Here is a 23,249-nt window from a genome sequence, read left to right as displayed (position 1 = left end):
AATAGAGAACACACTACGTACTCTTAGAAAGGAAACAAAAATTCGTCAGACTTTCGAAATTTGGTTTTGACTTCGTTTTAATTGTCTCACCTATTATTACATAGCGCAAATATTTCACATGGATCTTGAAAAACCACCATACTTTTGCTAAAAACCAACCTCAAAAATAGGAACCCCTAATTATTACATTTCTATTAAGTCAAAGCCTCAGATTCGAAATTAAATTAGCTACAAACACCAGCAAATTTTGCGCTTTCGTTCTAGACGCTGACTTAGCAGATATAATAATGAAAGCTTTCGACTACTTCGAAAAGGCGACTTGTATTCGCCTGCAGAAGTTACGAGAACGGCCGACTGACAAGGAGTCTTTGAAAAGTGTTGCTTGGCTGTACATCACCAATCCTTCGAATACGGCAGTGTGTTCATAGTAATGAACGTCGAAGAACTAAAGGAGTTCAGGCTAGTATATAACCTAAGGTATAATAAATTAGAGCTGAATACACTAGTTACGAAGTTATAAATGAAACGGATTGAAAGTTTACAGGTGTAGGAAGTCAACCACTAAACAAAAAGAAGTTTTAGAGTTAGTGACTGAGAAATTCACTAAAATCTTGTTGGTTAGTAAATCTACTCTCTCTGGCCATAAAACCTGATATTATCGTCTGTTAGGAACTAATATTTAAAGACAAAATTAATTTTAATCATTTTTGCATCAAACCAAATAATCATTCATTTTAAGTCTAGTTATTTTGTTCCAGATGGTAGTGTTCGGTTATGACTGCATGTCGCTCGGAGACATAGCACACGAGGTGATGCATATCCTGGGCTTCTCTCACGAACATACGCGCTCCGATAGAGACCAGTACGTCACGATAATGTGGGATAACATCAAGCCAGGCTAGTGATGTATATTAATATATATTTTTATTATGGCATGATGACGTAAGTATAAACATAGTAAAATATATTATTTCAAACATATGTCGAAGAACGAAAAATTTTAAAACGTTTTTAACTGTAATGTCTTGGTAGACGTTGAATCAACCCACTTGTCGGATCAACCCACTTTGACTTTTCGTCATGTATACTGTAATCACAATTCAGTATTCAAGGTATATCTGGTTTCCCTCCCTATCCTGTTACCTGCAACACGTTTTACCTTATTCTTTTGACTTATAAACAATACACAGGCCAGTTAATTTTGCAAAATGAAACGACAATTATAGTATTTATAATAATGTTAATAAATAAATCCCTACACTACGTTACCTTAAAGCCTTGACCGAGATCAAAAACTTGCGTAACTCGACCGTCACCATCTGAAAACTTGAAATAAATTAAGGACACGCATAATTTGTATACGATATCGTGCGTTTATGACTCACTTTCGAACGAAAAGTTGTACAAAAGCCCCGTATTCTAGTACATTTTTAACAAATAACATCAACCGATATTTGAGCTCTGATAGGACCAACTATAAACAGCACACAACTTAAGCAGACTACTACGATTTGTTTTTATCTAGGTAAGTTAGCTACATTAATTTATAAAAAACGCCACAACGTGATAACACTAACAAGTTATTTATCGGCTACTTAACCAATGTATTGATGTCTGCACTCCATCTTCACACTAAATGCACGCCCATGCACGGGGACATTTTTCGCGATCCTAGGCACACAGTTATACAGTTATGTGTGTATACTTCATGGTTGCCAATTAACATTGTGGCGTATGGGCTCTCGAACATTTCCTGGCCTTCACCTCCTCCTCCTATCCTAAGAGAGTTCCTTCTCCTTCCCCACATTTCCTTCCCAGCTATCCCTCCCAACTTTCCTCCAGGTCCTTGCTGCTTATCCGGAGGATTCAAGTATCGCATTCGCAGGTTTCCCCCGGTGGCAACTGCAGGGACTAATACTACAAAAAAAAATGTATTGATGTCACTTTTGCAGGTTATAAGAAATATTTCGACCTAAGTCAAGGTGAATACCAGAATATAATAGAAAGTCTTCCATACGACTACACTAGTGTTCTGCACTATCCCCCCAGAGCGTTCTCCAAAAACGGTCAAGTCACTATACATACTGAGGTAATTTCTCTTGACACTAGTTTTTTGCTACATCATCGATTTTATCTTAATTTAAATGGATTTAGATAATGACTAGATAATTGAAAATAGTTTGAAAGTTTTACCTGAAGCAAATGCGAAATAAATATTAAGTTATTCAATCTTATATCCAGCGAACATACGTCTCGTATCACGAATATAATATTATAATAGGTGCAATAAAATCAACACACTGTAACGGCATAAAGTCACTTTTATTTTTACAAACTCGGCACCAAATAAAGCAAATAAACATAAATGTTTAATACTCGTATTTTTCTGACCTTTAAAGCCTGGGGTCAAAATTGGCAGCGCGAAGGCCTCAGCGAAATTGACGTCGAGAAAATCGGTCTAGTATATTCAAATGAATGCGTTAAGAGAAACAAAGAATATCTTTTAAAAAAACCCTAGCGTTGTCAGATCAGACACGCAAGTAAAAAATATTTCACAAGTTGAAATCGAAGACTATTTTAAAGACAGATTGTGGCCATTTGGAATTATAAATTACCAAATAAGAGACAAGATGGAGTTCTGTAAGTTGACTGTGTTTTTAATTTGTTTTTACAATTGAAAGATAATAACAATCTGTGGAAAAATTATAAATACTTTAGGCATAATAAGGTTCTAAATTGTACAGGAGTTACCGATTTGTAGACCTCCTTGAGAGGTATGTAAAGTTTTTGGTCGTAATCAAATTTACTTCCATATATACATAATACATACATAATATCACGCATTTATCCCCGAATGGGTATGCAGAGGCGCAACTAAGGCACCCACTTTTCGCCAAGTATGTTCCGTCCTATGATGTGAGTAAGGGGCGAGCTATCGCCATATCGGGCACAAATTCCAGACTCCGGGCTGATACTGAGCAAAAAAACCCAAATATCACTTTGCCCGACCCGGGATTCGAACCCAGGACCTCAGAGCGCTATTGTACCGGGCATGCAATACAACTACGCCACCGAGGCAGTCAAATTTACTTCCGTTGGATGAAATGTTAACCTTTTAACCAAAATCATAATCTCATAATATTCTATATTAACAGCTGCTGAAGAAAGAGAAAACATAAATGCAGTCATAAGACACATAGAAAAAGAAACGTGCCTAGAATTTAGAGACATTTCCACAGTTAAAGAAGAATCCGATGCAGATATGGAATCGATTAAAGATGAAAACACTGCAAATGATGCAGAGCCCCTTAAAAAGACCGAACCGACTAATTTCATGAAGTTAAAAGAAGTCGTTGATGATTTTAAAGATAATTATAATAATAAATCTAGTACAGAAAATGAAATAATCAAACTTAAAGCAGATTTAAGTGACAGTAATGAAACAGAAACAGTAAATATACAAAGAAGAAATAGTATCGCAAAGAAAAACGTATTACCACTTAAAACACAACAGGTAAAGGAAAAAATACACAACAAACGTAAAATTGGAAAAAAAAGTAAGTGCATCTTGTAGCATTTAATTAGCAATTTAGATTTCATTTTATGGGCTGTTAAAATAAGATACAGATCATATATCTCACTAAATTAATTAATTTATTTACATTTTTAAGTAAATGTAATCTTAATAATTTTCATAATATACTGGGATGCAAATCCATCATGTGATGGAGTAACCACTAAATAGAAAAAACATTCGAACATAACAATCAGTATTAACCTGGTATTAACACAACAGTTATAAAGATATCTTCTAAACTAGTTCTAGACAAGGATAAAATACCAATATATAGATTTTACCCAAGCAGCTACAAATACGAAAACGCAATCAAAGAGAGTGAAACGGAAAACGCCGCTACCATCTCGAAGACACGCCAGTGACATCCTAGTGCTAACTAAATCACATGCACCAGGATGTACTTGCCCGCCTCCTGGGCGTCCTTTTGGGCAGAAGGTATGGTAAATTAACATCACGGAAAAAGTAAGGAAAGTAAATCAACCATAGCCATCATAGATAAATGAATACAAAGGCTTTTTGGAATAAATTTCTTTGGGCGAAAAACTTACTGAAAATGTATTTAAAAGAAGTAGATTTTTTATCCAAATAAGGTCATGTAAGTAATAAGATCTTCCGATGGCTCACACATAAGGTGCAACTAGATGAAACCGACAATCATTAAAGGTTGATCTTAGTTTAATGGGCTTACAGAAAATAAATGGTAAAGCGCTTAAAAGCTACTTAATTATAGCTAGAGTACATTTCTAGAAAGACATACAGTCTTCAAAAGACTTGATAAAAATTAATCGAAGCACGCATTCATGTTACGTCAGTTAAGCTTTCAAAGTTTTATTCAACCATGATTTACATATTTCTATTTTTAGATATTAAAAATCAGCACGGACTGTTTCAATTCAGTGAATGATTTGCTGCATATCTTCGTGCATGTGTTGGGCTTGGATCATCAGCACAACATGCATGATCGTGACTCCTATCTGCATATAGTGTGGAAAAACTTGACTCCAGGCAAGATTACCTTTTATTTATTGCTTACTAACTGCCATAATTGTGTCAACTATCGATGAATAATCATCTCTCGTCGGTCAATATTCTATCTGAACGGCTTAAGGCACTTCGCTTACCACCAGCTACAGTGACATTTCGCGGTGCCTATTAAAAAATATTATCATCGTCATAAAGTACTAATAGCTACCGTTGTTTCGTTTGTTTGCCGAAAATCTGCCGTTTTCTTTTATAATAGGACACAAGTAGCAATACTTATCAGATAGGTAACCCATTAGCACGTTTGCCTACGTCAAAAAAGTCGTTCTTGGTAGGCATACAAATTATCTATTAAGTTAGTTGTAAATATTGTTCATTAATTTATTTTCTTTTGTATCAAAATTCATATTAATTTTTGTTCATCTTAACCGAAAACTAAGATACAATTACTTAAAATTGCGACCGCTAAGATATTAACCAATCTATTGTATTCAAATCCACATAAAATAACATCAGTTCACAAGCATTTTCTCATAGCAAGTAATTACCGAATTTATATTGAATATATTATTGAATTCGATAAGTCGCAAAAAAAAATTAATGTTTTTCTCAAACAGGTCAGTGTCAATTGATTCGCTATAATGGGCAACAATTGCGTAAACAGGCCTTCCAGTAAAACATATTTATAGCCCACTATATATATGTACCTACAATACCCACGATTTTATAATAAATGATCTATATAAACATGTTTAAGTCGTTATGCGCGATGTATGTTGTGCGTAATCGAGAAAAAAAATATTGCAGTATATAATCGTAATTGCATAGACAATATTATATTCTTAATATTTAATATTCCTTTTTTATTTATCTTATAATAATACTCCAGATTTAACAACGTAGTGGAGTCCCATAATAGCCAGTTAAAATATAACTCTTCAACAAGATACACTATCATATTATTAATTCATTTATAAAAACTTCATACTATAGATTCATAATTATTAAGAGCCTTATACAAGAACGCAATTACACAAAACGAAGAATTACAAATAATTTTATAACCAAGCATAATTCATTATTTTAATTTCTACAAACAGATATTAAAGAAGAAATGACAACGAAGCTCCCACCAGCCGCGTCAGTGGGATTTCCGTACGATTACCAAAGCGTCATGCACTACCCATGGCTACAAATCAGAAATGGCGTCACTAACATAATGTATCCCATTTGGGTAAGTATATCTTCCTCAAAGATTTCCAGACCTATTTGTTTGAAGCCTGCATCGAGGGACTTGTTTGGTAGAGCATAGACGTGTATAGTAATTAATGTATTTACTGTAGTTTCGAGGGTTAAAATGTGTGCTCACCTCTCGGTAATCAGTGACAGCTGTACCCTAGTATTGCTAGAGTTTATCGGCAGCAGGATCTGTTTACCATCAGGCTGACCGCTTGCTCGTTGACCTATTTAAGTAATAAAAAAATAACCTGATCGCCTAAATGAGGGTTACATCTAACGAAAATTTTATTTATGAAATTTAAACTCTTTTTTAGAACGATGGATGGGCAATGGGACATTGGCAAGGGCTGAGCTCAATCGACGTTCAGAAACTAAATCTCCTCTATTTCAATCAATGCATCTCCCGAACGCAACAAAGATATAATAATTGATGTGGCAAAACTTTGGGAATAAACCTGTACGAATAAATAGACCGTGAATATAATAAAATTGATTTTTTATTTAATTCTAATAATATAAGTAGTTTGGTATAAACCCTCTACTGGACACGAACCTCCTCTAATGCTGATGAGGCTCAGCCCTTGGTTTACCATGCTGACCGAATCCTTGTGGCAGACTTTTTAAACCTTCAAAACAACAAGTTTTAAAAATGCCTTTTTCCGATAGCCTAGAACGATGAACTATTCATTTATTTTGAGTAATAAGTGGATGACGTGGTTTTAGAATATTTATGATAATAAAGAACTGTCGGGTTAATTAAATTCGCTTAGATCACCTATCGCTAGCAATAATAATACCTAGTTTATTTTACGCTCAGTAACCAACGTAATTGGCTGAAGGACCTCACACAAATAAAGAAAAAAAATATATTTCTATTGCAACTTAATTTTCATACAATGATTTATAACAAAAATCGTCTTACTAAATTTATATTTGAAATGTTGGATTGAACCTACGAATTAAAAATGGATTTATTGTCAAGAAGTTTCATTCAAGTACTAGTCGTACAATAAGTATATATTTCAGGAATGTAATGTAATTAAGATTTTTCATCATCATTAAATTCAGAGCTATTTGACTCGTTCGATGCTGATTGATTTATTTCTTGCATAAGTTTATCTTTCTGAGGACTATCGTGCAGCACGTTCTTACAAGTGTCCAGTATATCCCCAACCTTACGCTTGTTACATTCATGTCCGAAGTACAATCTCAGCTTCATTTTGTCTAGTTGTGATAGGTTTTCTGACGGATTTATCACTAATCCGGGAACCTGTAATGTAATATTTTTAAGCACGGAATGAAAATAATGATAAAAAAGAGAAAAAAATTCAAGTAGATAATGAAAATACATTTATGATAAAAAGAATAATGCTACTAATGTTCCTTCTGATTATAAACGCGAAAGTTTGTGAGGTTGAAAGTATGGATGTATGTTTGTTCCTCTTTCACGAAAAAACTACTGAACGGATTTAGATGAAACTTTACAGTAATATTGGTTATACGTCAGAATAACACATAGGCTACAATTTATTATGATTTTATGTAATTTGGTCATAATATAACGATACATATCAAATAAGTCAGGAAAAAAGTTATAACGGAAAACTCCTCCACGCGGGCGAAGCCGCGAGCAAAAGCTAATAACGTTATAAATCCGAAAATCCTATTTTTATTACAACTTTTTTTATTTTTCCACATAACGTGTATAATTACGCCTGTAGTAGTTAATTTAAAAAAATAACCGTTTCATACAATTATTTTTCCTATTATTTCCTATCACACCTACTCAGCATATGGTATTCCTACACTACGTTTACTAGTAAACAATAAAAACTATCCATGCTTGCTTGCTAACTTTAGCATAACTGACACTTACGCTGTTTTAACCATGCACTTAACCACTGTGATAAGCATTATCTTAAACTGATTTTGAAAATAGAAACACCAGAGTTTCTTGCCCGTTCTACTCTGGTGAGAATTGCTTTCCGAACTGGTGGTAGAGTTAATATTGACGGAATCTAAATAATGTATAACATTTTACATATTCAAATAAATGATTTCATTTAATTTATTTAATTAATTAACGCTTTACTAAGTCCATCGATTATGGGTCGAAATTAGCACACTTCAGTCTATTTGGCCATTATTCCGGCCATTATGCGATTGCATATTTCAGCAAATATTTTTTGTTACAACTTATTGTTTGTTTTCGGAAATTAGTATGTTAAATTGCCGGTAATGTTGTTTATTATCCGGTCTTGCAATATTCGCAATTACAAATACGATTTTCATTACAATTATGATGACAAACACATTATTATACATTTATGTCATATTATAGAATGACCTATAATACAAATTTTAATTAAAAAAAATCGGTTTTATCACGTTTTTTTTGTTATCAATAGGTACAGTACGTTTGTTGTTGTTTTTTTTTTGTTATCAGTAGGCGCGGTACTTCCCCGCCATTTCTTTCTAAACTTTTCCAGAAGTAAATGTCGATGTACATTAGTTCATTCCACTTCACACTTCAAACAGTAACACAAATTACTATTGCAATTAAATAAAACATGACGGCATTAAATTTCCATTTAATCGTAATTTCATTGTTTTTTCTAGTCATGGCCTCTCTTGCTACAAGTAATACGATTACGAATCGCAATACTTATATACCAGAAATATAAGTAAAATAATTGTAAAACCTTCATCAGACTCCATATTCTAATACGCGAACAATTTACTCTATTGTATGGATAAAAGTTATAGATAAAACTAGCAGTGCACGCGGCTACGCCCGCGTGGTAATCAGTGTGTTACAAAGTTTTCCCGCATAAATCCCGACCCACGAGATTTTTACAACCAAGCGACCTTTTCAACAGTAATCATTATATTTCAATTTAAATAAAACCGTAATGTAATAGTAACCTAAACCTTCCTCAAGAATTGCACTATTTTTAGTAAAACCGTATAAAAATCCGTTTAGTAGATTTTGAGAAAATCGATCACATACAGACAGCTTTTAGGGACTTAGTATTATAATATGTATAGATTACCAGAGGTGTGATAGTCGCTCCTCCGTTAACAGTAAACGCGCGGTCATGGAAATGCATGACGCTCATCGGATCGTACTCTACCAAAGTCTTAGTCCGATCTTCATCGAGCTGTATCCGAAATAGAGGTCGATACTCTGCAAAATTTGTACTAAAAGTAACCCTTATATCAAAGTCTTTAGAGTTCCTTGTAAATATTTCCTAATATAGTTGAAAGTAAGTAGGTATTGCAAGTCTAATAGTTGCGAATGTCCACAATACAAAGTGCCTTAAGGCACCGCGCAAACGTTTGAAGTGGGAGTTAAGACAACAACTAAGTCTAAAAGTGGTTTAAAAATTGCGATTTGCGTCTATACAGTCTCTACCGCAACGAGACTCAGAAAATCATCTAAATTAGTGCCTAATTTAACTTAATAGCAAACACATACTTAAAATACTATCCGAGGCAATCGATGCAAAAAATCTGAATTTATACAAAAAACAAAACAACTAACTTGGCTGAATGTTTTGCCACACGATCCTGACGTATTGGTCCCGCTGTGGATGCGACACTTCGTCTTTGAAGCTGAGCGCGTGCATCACCGAATGGAGTACCTCCCGGCGGCTCATGCATTCGAAACCCAAAACTATTTTCTGAGATGACAAATGATGAATTAATTATTATATTTTATATTATTATGTAGGTTTTATGATAAAGCAATATATAATCTCATTCTCTATGTTCGGATTTATCATAGATTCTATTATTTGCTTCTCATTTGTCACCAGAGACTAATCATTTTGAGCATTTAAACCAATCAAATCTGAACACACCTATAAACAAAATTATTAAAAAAAAAAACAGAATATTGTAAAAAAAAAACAGAATTGTTCTTACCAATTCCCCATCCTCGCCAAGTTCCGGCTCATGGACGCACTCTCGCTCATTCAAAGGATTGGTGAAATGTAGCCAAGAGCCATTACTTCTTGTGGGTATACCATCCATGGGCTTAAAGAGGATACAAGACGCACCTTCGATGGTGTTCATAGCCGCGCGAATACGTTTAAATATTATTGGATCTGTATGTGAAGGGATGAAGCATTATTATAAGGAAATATTAAAGGAAAAATATGGCATCATTACGCGTTTCCAACACCAATGAACAGTGAACACTAAGAATTGAAACTTCTGAATGGAGTGGTCTGCAAAAATTTGAGTTATTTCTGCTTTTATGTCACTAAGTACACAAAACTTAGCGGCAAAACTGTTTTTCTCATCGTGCACATTTTTATCAGAGATGGTAATTCCAATTCAATGAAAACAGACGTTATAGATGAAACTGTTTAATCATCGTAATGATTCTCTTCGCTATACCTACCTCGTCCCAGCCTTTCCATTCATTCTATAACCAAAACCATACCTTGGCTCTACAATTAACAAAACACTAGTAGTAATGTAATATAATATATGTGTTCCTACCGTAGGTCTTAGTATCTATGTAATAAGGTATCATTCCTAACTGCCATTTCAATGTAATAGGTTTTGAATTGTACCCAAAAATATCCAAATTCCTTCCACTTATCTTAGGGGTTTCTATATCAACTGAAACTAAATGCAGTTATTATTTAATCAATTGATCCATTAATAATTTGATTTTTAGCGCTATTACACAATAATGTAGACTTTGGTATCTACATACCAATAATCCAAAGTAAATCTATGTTCCAAATTCAAACTTATCAGTGAAATTCTGTGGCTCAATATTTCCCCGTATTAGGTACTTAGTTGGCGTTATTTGATAACGCAGATCTTAGAAAGAATTTTAAAAAATGAAGTAGTTACCTACTTTAGGTGTTTACAAATTAAAAGGTACTAATGGGAGGATAGGACTGCCTCGGTGGCGTAGTTGTATTGCATGTCCGGTACAATAGCACTCTGAGGTCCTGGGTTCGAATCCCGGGTCGGGCAAAGTGATATTTGGGTTTTTCTGCTCAGTATCAGCCCGGAGTCTGGAATTTGTGCCCGATATGGCGATAGGCTCGCCCCTATCACATCATGGGACGGAACATACTTGGCGAAAAGTGGGTGCCCTAGTTGCGCCTCTGCATACCCTTCGGGGATAAAATGCGTGATGTTATGTATGTATGTAATGGGAGGATCCGCGTGCAAAAGCTCCCTTCAGTTATTTTGAAACATTCCTATATAAATACAATAAGTTAACTTTGTCTTTACCGTCAGTGTCTTCAATGTTTTTATTAGAAATTATTGTTTTGACTAAAAATACGGTCACAAATATGAAACTGTAGTAGCGTTCCATAATATTTTTTTGGTATGAAAATATTCACATCTAGATAGGTTTTAAAAAACACTAACGAGTCAAATACATATTATATATTACGACTGAATATACATATTATATTGATTTTTTTATTGCATACCGAGGTAATAAAATAAGTCTATTAAATATTGTTATTGTTTTGCAATACGGAAAGCAAGCAAGTTTATTTTATTTACAACTTTTTTATTATATTGAAGTAAATGGTGTAATAGAGGACAATTCGCTTCCAAACAATCAACAAACCTCTACACTAACCGGCACATTTGGACCAATAGGAAAGGCACACGGTCCGAAGTTCGCGGAGTGGGGATAAACATCGTTTCGGATTACGTACATAGTATTCAAACGTAGAAACAAGTAACATTTTTAACACTTTTAAAAATACCATGAAATAGTGAAATACTTGAATAATATAAATCAATTAAAAAAGTCTACAAACATACAATTAAAGTTTCTTGTTTTATGCAAAGGTTGGTCTCCAATTTATTTTATTAAACAACGTACCTAAATCGTACAGTCTACTTGACAAAAAAAAGTGTAAATGAAAACAGATTGAATAGCCGATCGCCGATGTCAATAAATTCGCGCTGTGAATTTGCTTTTGCTAAACAATATACTGAACTCAGTAAAGTACACAACGTTATACAAAGTGGAATATTCTGGTAACTGACTGCTTTAATAAAGTGAAAATGTATACTTATTTATTTATCCTCTGTGTCATTTTCACGACTCCATCGGCTCATACAGCCTCGGCTGCCAGTGGCTCTGTAGAATTAGATGAGATTTCTTTTAATAAAATAATTAAAAGTTCGATGCGGCCCTCGTGAAATTCGACGTTGCATTTCCGTACGGCGACAAACACGAAGCATTTGTGGCGCTCGCAAAAGATTCCAAAGATGTCGATGAACTTTTGATCGCTGAAGTTGGCGTGAAAGATTACGGTGAAAAGGATAACGAAGCTCTGGCAAAGAAGTACGGGGCTAGCAAAGACAACTTCCCAGTAGTGAAACTGTTCGTGAAGGGTAAAAGTGAACCAATTCCATTTGATGACTCGCAAGGTTTTAACAGCGATGAACTGCGGCGATTTGTACGCGTTAACACTGGCATATACTTAAGCTTGCCAGGCTGCGTGCGGGAACTCGACAGTTTGGCTACAAAATTCATGAAAGCTAAAGATGATGAGAGAAAGAGCGTGCTAAAGGACACTGTGGCGGCCGCTGAAAAATTAGGAAGCAAGGTACAGCATTTTTCTATAAACAATGATGACGTGTCGCCAAATATAGATATTATTTAACAATAGAAAAATCGAGAAAAGTTGAATATTATCTGATACAATTTACATAATTCTCCATAATACATGCAAATTATTCAATATAATTTTAATTCTCTCTATGATGTAAACAATATTCATACTACATTGAAATATTTATTTTAAATTCTAACAACAAGATTACGTTAACATTGCTCTATAAATTATGAAACATTGTCTTAAACACTTCCTTTATTTCTATTTATTCAATCCACAGGATGCAAGTTCCAGTAAGATTTACAAGACAATCATGGAAAAGATCATTGAAAAGGGTGATGAGTTTGTCAAGACGGAGTATGAAAGGGTAAAGAAATTGCTCAATGGAAAAGTTTCTGATGAGAAGAAGAAATTGCTGCTCATCCCGAATCAACATACTACAATCATTCCAACTATTTGAGAAACAAGTCAAACCCACAAAACAGGAACTATGATCACATTATTAAATATAGATATTTATTTTCGTAACATTTACTTAATTAGCATAAATTTTATTGGGGAATGTCCAGTATATCCCGTTGGAAGAATTTATGATGTGTTACTTAGTTAAATACTGAATTAATGGCAGAAGACACTTGATGTCAATGGTTTTATCACTCTTAGGTCATTTCTTGGTAGCTGACAATGGCAATTCCTAAATGTAACATTCCTACTTAAGTTAGTTAGTAAATAAATTATTCCAGCAATAATAATAAATGTATATAGTTCACATATTATTGCACATTAAGACATGTTTGTTTCAAACTATTTGTTAATATATGTGTTTTCAATACTAGATCACAAATTATATTTATATAGATAATCTATAAATCTTGTGAACTAAATTGCCGAAACTCTTATATTACTACATAGTTGGAAAAATGCGCAAGTCTGTTTGTATATTATGTCTGTTACCTGTGTGAAGCAATTTTATGATTAAGAGACTGTGTTTACAAAAGTATTGATGCACCCTGCAAGTGTGAATGCAATAAAATATAAAATGATAATTTGTTTTTAATTGATATGAATTTGGCAAAACCTACTCTATTTAGTACTCAGCTATATTTTCCAGAAGGATCTCACATAAAACGGAAATACAATAATTATCTGTCATAATTTACTAAGACGAAGTTTTACTAGTTGCTAAAAGCTTTGTCAATTAATTATTCTTTAAGTTTAATAACAGTGCATGTTTTTTTTAAAACATGTGTCTAACTGAAATTGATATCTCCTTTTTATCTTATCAAATTAACAATTATCAAGACTTGTTCAACAAGTAATAACTCATGTTCTGTGTAATCCAAAAAAATAATTATCAATAGAAGGGCTTGCCTTTCACAATGGATATATAAACCAATATCAGCTGTAGGGGAGTGGGCTAGATTTTAAAGGATGCCAAAAGCTTAGGGGCCCTGCAGGTTCTAGCTAGACAATATGATAATGGAAAGAAGATCACCAGAAAAGTGTTTTTTTTTTACAAGGAATATCAATACCATTTAGTCTGTGAGGAATAACGGTTGCTTATGTTGAGATCCTAAGCGCAGCCCTGATGCAGACAATTAAAGGTATAACAAATAAAACCCAATACTCATGAAATATATATTTAAATTTAGAAAGAAAATATAAAATATTTATGTAGATGAAATGCTTCCCTCACATTTGGCCCTTGTTACTCTATAAAACAATAGCGGAATGTAATACCAGCTATGTCACGACAACCGATGCATAAATCAAAATAACATGCCTAAGAACACCGTACAATGTACATCATCTAGCAAGCCACAGGTAAATGGCATTGGAAATGTAACAATATATTATGCACCATAAAATATGTAAATTTTCTGCAGCCTATCTCTAGTAAAGTAAAGGATTTAATGAGATAGATACAATACAGAATAAAGCTATGCCTAGTCAATTGGATTACCAAATATTCTATCGGAATAAATCATATTAAATACATCTAATTGATGAAATTTATTTGCAAACTTTATATTTTGACATCATTACTATAGCAATCATATTTTTTTTTATCATCAAACTATTGCACATACCAGAAAAATAAAATGTGTAGTACTTTTCACTTATATTCCCTTGCCATTCAGCAATAAATTTAGAAAAGCTAAGTGAATAAGGAAACTTTGTAACATTAAAGAAATAGGGAATGCTTGATGTATAAGTATGAACAGATTGTTACAAAAAAGGAAATATGGTTTATCACTCCATTTACCTGTGTCTGCTCATCTTCCTACATTACTCTACAATGATATGTGATACAATAAATTGTAGATTATGTTTGGTTACACCCTCACTGATTTCAATTCATGTTGTTTTTTTTACAATAATGCCGTCATAATTGAATTCGGCCAATGGGGGCATATCGAAACATACATCCATACAATGGAATATAAAAAAAATCGCCTTAAATTTAACACTTATTCGAGAATCTTCACTCAATATCAAATCCAATTAGGAAAGTAAACAACATCGAAATACATTTACAAATGTTTTTTTTTTTATCTTTTTGATCATTACAAGTATTGCCAATAGTAACTTTTTAAAAATTCTTTTTACAAATAATTCGTAAAATTAAAAGGCAATTGTTACTTGAGATATCTATGTATATGTTTTATATTAATATATATCGCCACTACGCGCATACGCAACAAAGCGCATAAACCAAATATCCACTTGAGAACAAACAAGGGCTGATGTTACACTAGTTCTTTTCATATTTCTGAAAACGAAGTTTCTAATTCCTTATAATAGCAGCTATGCCCTCTTCTTTACGGAATGGGATATACGAAACATCTCTATGCCTAATAAGTTTGAACCTAATACACCAAGAGTTTCTAATTACAAAAATAAGAAATGCAGCATATAAAAGAGGCAAGAAGTAATATTTTTTTTTATATGTAAATAACAAAAGTATGAAGAATTAAAATATTTGTATATCCTGCATAAAATTTGGACCAAACACATGGTAAGTAACAAATACTAAGTAGATCATACATCAGTTTGATGTTCATCAATGAATTCAAAATGTACATAAGAGACAATTATTTAATGAATAACAGTAAGACAGCAAAAACTATGAAGGTATATAATTTGATGCTAGAAAAAATTATGAATAAAAATAACTAGACCTTAAAATTCTATTTTTTTTTGTCAAATAGGTGTTTGATAACTGCGGCAAATAACTTTTTTTGTACTAAAAACTGGTGGTGTAAAAGTACACCAAACATACACCATAATATTTCTAAGCATTAAACAATGCTTCAGCATAAATATTTGGTCTCTTAATACCGAATTATTCACAGCTACACATAGCTAAGTCTTACTAATATAAAAATACACCCTGCTCACACAAATAAAGACAATAAATCATTTAGAATTGGCAGCACAAATATCTATGTATGCAAAATAAAATAAGTGCATTAAAATAAAAAAAAAAACTAATTGTCTACTATTAATAGTATCTAATAAACCATGAGAATTTTAGGTGAAAAGTTATCTTTGAAAGTGACATTTTACTTATAAGGAAGTTTATTATATATAAAAAAAATATTTGAGCACTAAGTATCCAAACTAAAATACCTTTACAGAAAAAAAAGTTTACAATATACATTTTAACCATTAATAAAAATGGGAAGAATGAAAAGATACTTCAATAAATGAATGAAATATGACATATTATTAAAGAAAATAATTATAAGAAAACGAAAGAACAGTATTGATTTTTAGAACCACTATCACATAAATACAATTTTCAATTCCTAATTATATACTAGTCTACAGTTAACAAAGAAACCATTTCACCTAAATTCCTATTACACCATATTTTGTTACTAGTTGGCCTCTTATAAGATCGTTTCAACTATCAATTACTACTTATTCTGACTTCTCACTATCCACTTTAAGTTCTTGTAATTTTAAGACTACACCGTCCGAATCAGTTTGTTCCGTCTTATCATTATTTTTGTCTTTGTCTGGTGACTTGTCTACATTTGTCTTTGGTTCTGGCGTGTCGGTATCCTCGCTCCTTGTGATACTGCTCTCGTCATCTGATGACTGATCTTGAGTGTACAGACTGCACTTAGTTCGTACTATCTCTTGAGCCTCGGCAAACTTCGTTTTCCATAGTTCAGCATCTGTTTGATTGAGATTATTGGATAAATATTATTTTTTAAATTTATCAGATATTTCAGGACATCATGACAAATTAAACAGGCTGGTATTGATAAAAATGTATGAATATATATTTTTTATTATAATTCGGCGGTTGAAAGGATAATTGCCTTAGGGGCCTTCTTTTGCGACACTAAGTTTCATACATATTTAAAATCATCACTGTAATCTATGTTTTCTAACCTAGTTAAATTTTTTCGAAATAAATGTTCTTAAGTCAATTAGCCTTTCAACCATTGAATTATGTATACTTCTTAAAATTCAAATACATTATTAAAATCTTAAATCATTCTACTAAACATAGCATTAAAAAGGACAATACTAAAACATTAACTCACTCTGAGGATTACCAAACTTGATAGCAAGCAGCTCTTGCTTGCAAGTTTCGTCAGCATAATCAGCAAACACAGACCAATTGAATGCTTTATCGGACCCACAGTGGACATTCATTCTGATGTCAGGAGTTATGAAGTGGTTGGCACAGACCTTCAGTGTCTTGTCACGTCTCATCACAACTCTTACGGTGTTATTCAGCTTGTGACTGAGGTAGTTTGACATCACCAGTACGCTCCTGGAAATACAAATAAATAATGTAATCTTTATGATACTTAATTCAACATTTTAATATTAAATTGAATCACAAATGAATAATTATGAACACACAATAGCTGCTATTTTACTTCAAGCATGAATCAAACCAAGTATTTTATGTAACTGTTACATTTATACTTCATGTAAAAACATGTATTTCTTATCAACTTTTTGGTTAAATATTACATTGACCAGTCAGTTAAGCATAAATTTATAGATTTTAATGAAAAAAAAAATTGATATTTAAGTAATTCCGACAAATTTAAATAATGCACGAAAATCTAATCTTGTTATAGATAGAAATTCTCCAGTTTATTAGAAAAAGGAGCATAATAATAATACAACTTAACTGATATTCTACGAATTTTCTAATGCAACTTATGATATTTGTCATAATTCTAGAAAAATGCACCTATGTACTAAAATTTACACAAGTCAGGACTCAACTGAAAAATAGTGGCAAATGTAATTTTCCGTTACCTTCCACTCGTGGTCTTCAGTGTCATATCTGTAGAGACGAGCGCGGATCTTCACCAATTCCTCCTCATCCTCTTCGTTAGTATGCACCTCCACTAACGGCAGAGTAACTATCGGTTCGTAATGAGGATCATGTTCAGGGCTCTCAGTTTCAGCTCCTTCGCTCTCGCTGTTACGCCGCACGCTTTCTTCTGTCTACAAAGAACATTCAACAGTAAATTATTCATTTCACAAATTGTTTGTATCCATATCTTTGCATCGCTCATTAGTTATAATAAAATTACTTACTGGCGAAGACATCATGCGAAGATTGCTGTAAAAAATCCTTATTCGAAAAGGAAAATTAAATTACCAAACACAAAACAAAGTCGGCGAAGTTCAGTTACTGAACGAATGAGTAAAGAAAATGCGCCACAGATTTCAACTAAGCAATTTATCATTCTTTTCATTCAAACTAATTTTGTTCGGATACTCTTAAAACTCAATGCCATTTTAAAACTATTTGAAGTATAATGCATAGAATTAAACAAGTAATTATGTATTCGTTTTGCTAAATGTTAATCTAAATATTTCAAATTTTGCGGCGCATAATTTTAATTATTCCGCGCTATGGCATCGTGTACGGGCCTATTTTGCGCAAATACCAACCAGCTGTCAAATTTGTATGGTACTTGTCAAAAAAATTATCAAGGAAATCGGCGAAATTTAAGTTTATCATATAAAATAAATTATAAGTTCTCGTGTCTACAAAGGATACAAAGTAAAGAAACGGAATAATAAACAAAAATACTTTTTATTGTAAGTGGTTGCTGCAATTATTGTCCTATTAGACAAACAAGTCATTGACTTCGATCGATTCGCTCCATATTTTTTTTCGGCGACCTATTTGCGCAGTTTATTTTAAGATTTTTTCCTATTTCAGTTCGATGCCGGAACTTGTATTTAGTTTTATTAGCGTGCTTGTACACATCGTTCTTTGTACAATAAGTCAGACTTATCCTTTCCTTTTGAGTTTCGCATCGATAAGTAAGTAAACAATTTTGTTATTGCATTGTACGTATAAAATATATTTTGTGTTTTTACCTCCTGAATCATTATGAATATTTGAATATAAATGATTGCCAGAAAACTGCACTGCATTTACTTGCTTATTACATTTCCACATGCTTTTATTTTATATCTATAAATAAACAAAACATATTTAAATTTCGACAGCCTTGGTTGCGAAATTATATCACGATGCGACTGCAGTAATGAGGTTCTGGTTCATTCCCGAGTTGGACAAAATGATATTAGTTTCTCTATTAGCCCAGAATTTCTACTCAATATGGCAATAGGCTCCCCCTCATATCATGGGATGCATGACATATAGCAAAAATTTATGCACCTGTTGAATCCCACCTACCCCTTTGGGTACAAAAAGTGTGACTGTAACATGTGTGTGTGTATTTCATAATTGAATAACTTCTGTAATTTTTTATTGCTAATTACATCCAAATTGTTCCCCGAAAGGAAATAAAAATTACACTACTTTAGATTTTTTTGTATTTTCATTTTCAAAATTTTTTACTGGCTTCAAAAAAAAGGAGGTTCTCAATTTGAATGTATGTTTTTTCCTGTGTGTTTGTTACGTGATTACTCTGCCATTTGTGGACCGATTTTCAAAATTATTTTTTTGTTTGAAAGGAGATATTTCTAAAGTAGCTCTATAGTCACCAAGTCAAGATCTGATGATTGGATTCTGGAGAAATGGCGAGCATTTAGTAAATTATTTTTATGTTTGAAAGGGCATTTGCCATTTGGTCTCATGATTATTACTTACACAAAAAAGGAAAAAATAAAAACTTTCTAACAAAAAAGAAAACTGCCTTCAAAACCAAAAAATATTTAACATTACCTATATACTGGTTACTAATTTTGGAGTTGGTGCCTATTAAAAATTAAACATTAGTAATGATTTCTTAAGTTAGAAATTTAAATTAAACTATTTTAGGGATTTTATCGCAGTTTTAATATTTTACTTTTCTCCCGACGTTTCGAAGACTGCAGCCTTCATGGTCATGGGGGGAAATGAGGTGTTATTCATCCGCAAAGTCAGAGTTACAATATCTACCTACATTTACAAAATATATACAAATCTTTAAAATTTATTAGCTGTTGGTGGTCTGATCTACGCAGAATGAGCACACAATGACTTTGGGTTCGATTTAATTAAATGTAGAACTGAATCCCAGGCTTGTGCAAGCTTCCAACCATCTTCCCTATTGAAATTAGGATGTTTTTTAATTTGAATAGCCTTGCGGATCATCCTACGCAGAAATCGGTCTTCTTTGGCACGGATTTGTGGCTTGTCTAGTCTCAGACAATGGTTGGAGCCTCCTTCAGAGTTTTCAGCGACTGCAGACTTCGTAGAGCGTCGATGTTTTACGTCAGCTATATGTCCTTTTACACGGATCCCTATATTTCGTTTTGTTTGGCCTGTATATAAGAGGCCACAGTTGCAATCTATTTTGTATACTCCCGGGTTCTTTGCAGAAGTATATGGCACTTGACAGGTGGTAAAATTTACTAATCTTCTTAGGCGGCTTAAAATAAGTTTTAATTGAAGCACGCTTCAGGATGTAGCCGATCTTGTCGATGACTTCTCTCACATATGGTAGTACAACGGAACACGTTCAATTGTGGGTGGTTTCACTCGGTTTCTGTGACGTCGGCGTGGAATTTGGAGCTTGTTGTCTCGCAGTACTTGTCTGACATGTTGTAGCTCAGTGGCCAGGTGTTTCTCGTCGCAGATTCCTTGTGCTCTCTGAAACAAAGATTTGCCCACGGTAGCTAACTGTTTTGGATGGAGATGAGATTCGCCGTTCAGATATGTATCATTATGGGTCTGTTTCCGATACACAGTATGACTTAAGGTCTGGTCAGGATTACGGATGATTAAAACATCTAAGAAAAGAGATTTATTATGTTCTAACTCCATAGTAAATTGGATTTTATTATTGATGGAGTTAAGGTGATTTAAAATGCAGTTACTTCGTCAGATGGTAAAATAGTGAAAGTATTGTCTACGTACCGTTTGTTTTACAAACCGGAGTGACCCGGGCTGTGGTCAGGGCTGTCTCCTCGAAGACCTCCATAAATATATCGGCGACTACCGCAGATACAGGGAGCCCATCGCTACCCCCTCTACTTGTATATAGAACTGATCATTCCAAAACATATAGCGAGATGTAAGGCAATGTTGGAGTAGTTCTGCATATTCCACAGGAATGTTATTCTCTGCTAACTTCCTAGATACAATTCTGATGCAATCTTGTACTGGTAAGCTCGTAAATAGAGTGGACATCAAAACTGACCATAGTTTAATTTTCAGCTAATTTTAGGTGTTTAATGTCGCTGACAAATTGGTACGAGTCCTTCACATACGCTCCAGTGTTTCCTCTAAGTGGTGAAAGCACTTTTGCTACGTGCTGAGCCAATCTGTTGATCTGTGTGTCGATCTGACTCACGATAGGACGTAGCGGAGCATTTAGTTTGTGTATTTTCGGTAATCCATACAGTTTAGGCGGTTTTGGACACATAAACATTAGTCATTAAATTTGCTAGTTAAGCTAGATAAATACTTGAACAAATGTACGAAAACAATGATGGATTGTTATTAGGTACTAACTCCAAAATTGGTAACCAGTATATATATATGTATAGTTAATGTTACACAATTTTTTGGTTTTAGTGGTTTTTGAAGGTGGTTTTATTTTTGTTAGAAAGTTTTTATTACATTTTCAGACCTTTTTCAAAATGGCATATTCAATTTTATTTTTCTTCATTATTAAAGTCTCATATATTATTAATTCTGGAAAAGCACAAGACAAATGCATGTTTATTTTATTGTCCAGGTGAAGAGGGGTAAATAAAAATCTCAATGAATAACAACCTGGCAAAGATGATAACGGAGCAACTACGGAATCCAAACGAGCTGGACATAAGCCTAAGAATGGAGTTTGGACCATTTGAAACAGTACATAAATGGAAAAGAATGTCGGAGTGTTACGAGTTTGTTGGGGCAAGGTAAATTTCATTGATTTATTCAAAAACCAATAGAACCGTTGGATATATTTCTAAGTAATATAATTTAAAGTAGTTTTTAGCTTACAGATTAGTTTTGGATTAACTATAAGAAATTTGTAAGATTTAAGCTGTTCTTGACAGAAAATAGATTTATTGTGATAGTAACATATGATGACTTAGGGGCCGTTCAAGTATTACGTTACGCAAGTTGGGGGGGGGGGGTCTTGTTAAACGTCACGATGCGTTACAGGGGCGGGAGCGGGTTCTCGTACAAAGCGTTTTTTTATTTTGAAACAATAACAAAGGTACTTTTAGCGAGTTTCCGGTATTATTTCTAAAAAAAATTGTGACTTTAGAATTACATAACTTTTGGAGGGGTTGGGGGCCTACAAAGAAAACGTTACGGCGCGTTACATGGGGAGGGGTTCAAAATCTTCAAAAATTGCGTAACGTATTGCTTGAACGGCCCCTTATCGCTAGGTATAGGTCATTCATTACCATTAACAATGGTAGTAACGGGTCTTGACCACAGTGTCTTCAGTTTTACTGGTTGTTAACAGTAAATATTCTCAAAGCACTCAAGATTAACTTATTTCAATATTGTCTCACTCAATTGCTATGCTTCCTAAAACCCTGAATGCTCCATAATAAACAGGATATTCAGTGGCGTAGCTTTCCATAGAGGAGCCCTATATCTATATTTCAATGGCTCCTAAATAAACTATTGTATCTGAAAAATATCGACATTCATTTTTCTTACGTTTTCTATCTCACTACTGTTTACTATCAAACCCATTAAAATAAGTTAGTAAATGATACCTTGATAACGAAACACTAAAAAGTGAATATCACTATTTTTACAGATACGATAGTTTACTTAGGAACCATAATATTGTTTGGTATTCTTCAGGGCAATAAGAAAGTTTGGGCACTCGCTTAGTTTAATAACTGACACACTGATATGGCTGATACGACGATACGCCTCTGATAGTCATTAAACCTTTTAAATATCCCACAGACGGAACAAGCATACAGCAGTAGCATACAAAGACGCTCTATACGTTTTTGGAGAGCAATGGCAAGTCAATGTTAAATGATCTCATCAGATTTGATATCAGGGAGAAGTCTTGGACTAAAACTGGTTGCATGGGAGTACCGCCTGCTCCTAGATATCACCATTCCGCTGTGGTAAGTGGATTTTATAATAATACTCGTTGGAGTTGTTTTCTTATCTAATTGTATATTATCTATATTAATGTTGAAAAAAAAGTGTAGCTTTAGGTATTGTGATATCAAAATACTTATATGAACTTAATAGGGGACCGTCCTGTGTTTGATTTTGTACATTATTCTATATGTAATGGTTAATAATACGAAAATGAAACCCTCCTGCGAAAACTGCATTAAAATTGGTAAAAAAAGGCCAGTAATTCATATTTCAAATATTACTATGTGCCGAAGTGGGATATCGCTTCATC

At 33.4% G+C, this 23,249-nt stretch overlaps 3 protein-coding genes, 1 long non-coding RNA gene and 1 pseudogene across 4 annotated transcripts; 3 read left to right on the top strand and 2 right to left on the bottom strand.

Moving 5' to 3' along the window:
- The first annotated feature begins 264 nt into the window (after positions 1 to 264).
- LOC119191647 lies at positions 265 to 6,286 on the top strand (annotated as a pseudogene).
- Positions 6,287 to 6,712: 426 nt separating this feature from the next.
- LOC115443288 (seminal metalloprotease 1) lies at positions 6,713 to 11,253 on the bottom strand. The gene is made up of 6 exons (XM_030168643.2): positions 11,060 to 11,253; positions 10,307 to 10,435; positions 9,725 to 9,906; positions 9,342 to 9,480; positions 8,851 to 8,984; positions 6,713 to 7,067 (listed from the first exon to the last, which is right to left on the bottom strand). Exons 1-6 carry the CDS (start codon positions 11,142 to 11,144, stop codon positions 6,837 to 6,839), a joined length of 900 nt encoding a protein of 299 aa, XP_030024503.1. The 5' UTR covers positions 11,145 to 11,253; the 3' UTR covers positions 6,713 to 6,836.
- A 71-nt stretch (positions 11,254 to 11,324) lies between these two features.
- LOC115443289 (endoplasmic reticulum resident protein 29) lies at positions 11,325 to 13,457 on the top strand. Its single transcript, XM_030168644.2, is given in 4 exon segments — positions 11,325 to 11,966; positions 11,969 to 12,402; positions 12,692 to 12,835; positions 12,837 to 13,457. Coding segments are annotated over 4 exon segments (759 nt in total). The 5' UTR covers positions 11,325 to 11,854; the 3' UTR covers positions 12,906 to 13,457.
- A 578-nt stretch (positions 13,458 to 14,035) lies between these two features.
- On the bottom strand, positions 14,036 to 18,108 carry LOC119191648 (ran-specific GTPase-activating protein-like). The gene is given in 5 exon segments (XM_037445538.1): positions 14,036 to 16,598; positions 16,974 to 17,181; positions 17,183 to 17,206; positions 17,707 to 17,898; positions 17,992 to 18,108. Coding segments are annotated over 5 exon segments (699 nt in total). The 5' UTR covers positions 18,007 to 18,108; the 3' UTR covers positions 14,036 to 16,338.
- Positions 18,109 to 18,335: 227 nt separating this feature from the next.
- LOC119191649 lies at positions 18,336 to 21,766 on the top strand. The gene is made up of 3 exons (XR_005113495.1): positions 18,336 to 18,501; positions 18,626 to 18,729; positions 21,600 to 21,766. It is a non-coding gene; the product is annotated as an uncharacterized LOC119191649 (long non-coding RNA).
- The last annotated feature ends 1,483 nt before the right edge of the window (positions 21,767 to 23,249 follow it).

This window comes from Manduca sexta, unplaced genomic scaffold (assembly GCF_014839805.1).
Source record: "Manduca sexta isolate Smith_Timp_Sample1 unplaced genomic scaffold, JHU_Msex_v1.0 HiC_scaffold_175, whole genome shotgun sequence".
NCBI classification, from domain to species: Eukaryota; Metazoa; Arthropoda; class Insecta; order Lepidoptera; family Sphingidae; genus Manduca; species Manduca sexta.
This window is presented reverse-complemented; position numbering and strand designations above follow the sequence as displayed.

Excerpts from the sequence above, each read along its gene's own strand:
- LOC115443288 (XM_030168643.2), bottom strand. The coding sequence starts at position 11,144 with ATGGAACGCTACTACAGTTTCATATTTGTGACCGTATTTTTAGTCAAA. Across the intron at positions 9,481-9,724 it reads TTGGCGAGGATGGGGAATTG|AAAATAGTTTTGGGTTTCGA; the intron begins GTAAGAACAATT and ends TTGTCATCTCAG. Across the intron at positions 7,068-8,850 it reads GAGCGACTATCACACCTCTG|GTTCCCGGATTAGTGATAAA; the intron begins GTAATCTATACA and ends ATTACATTACAG.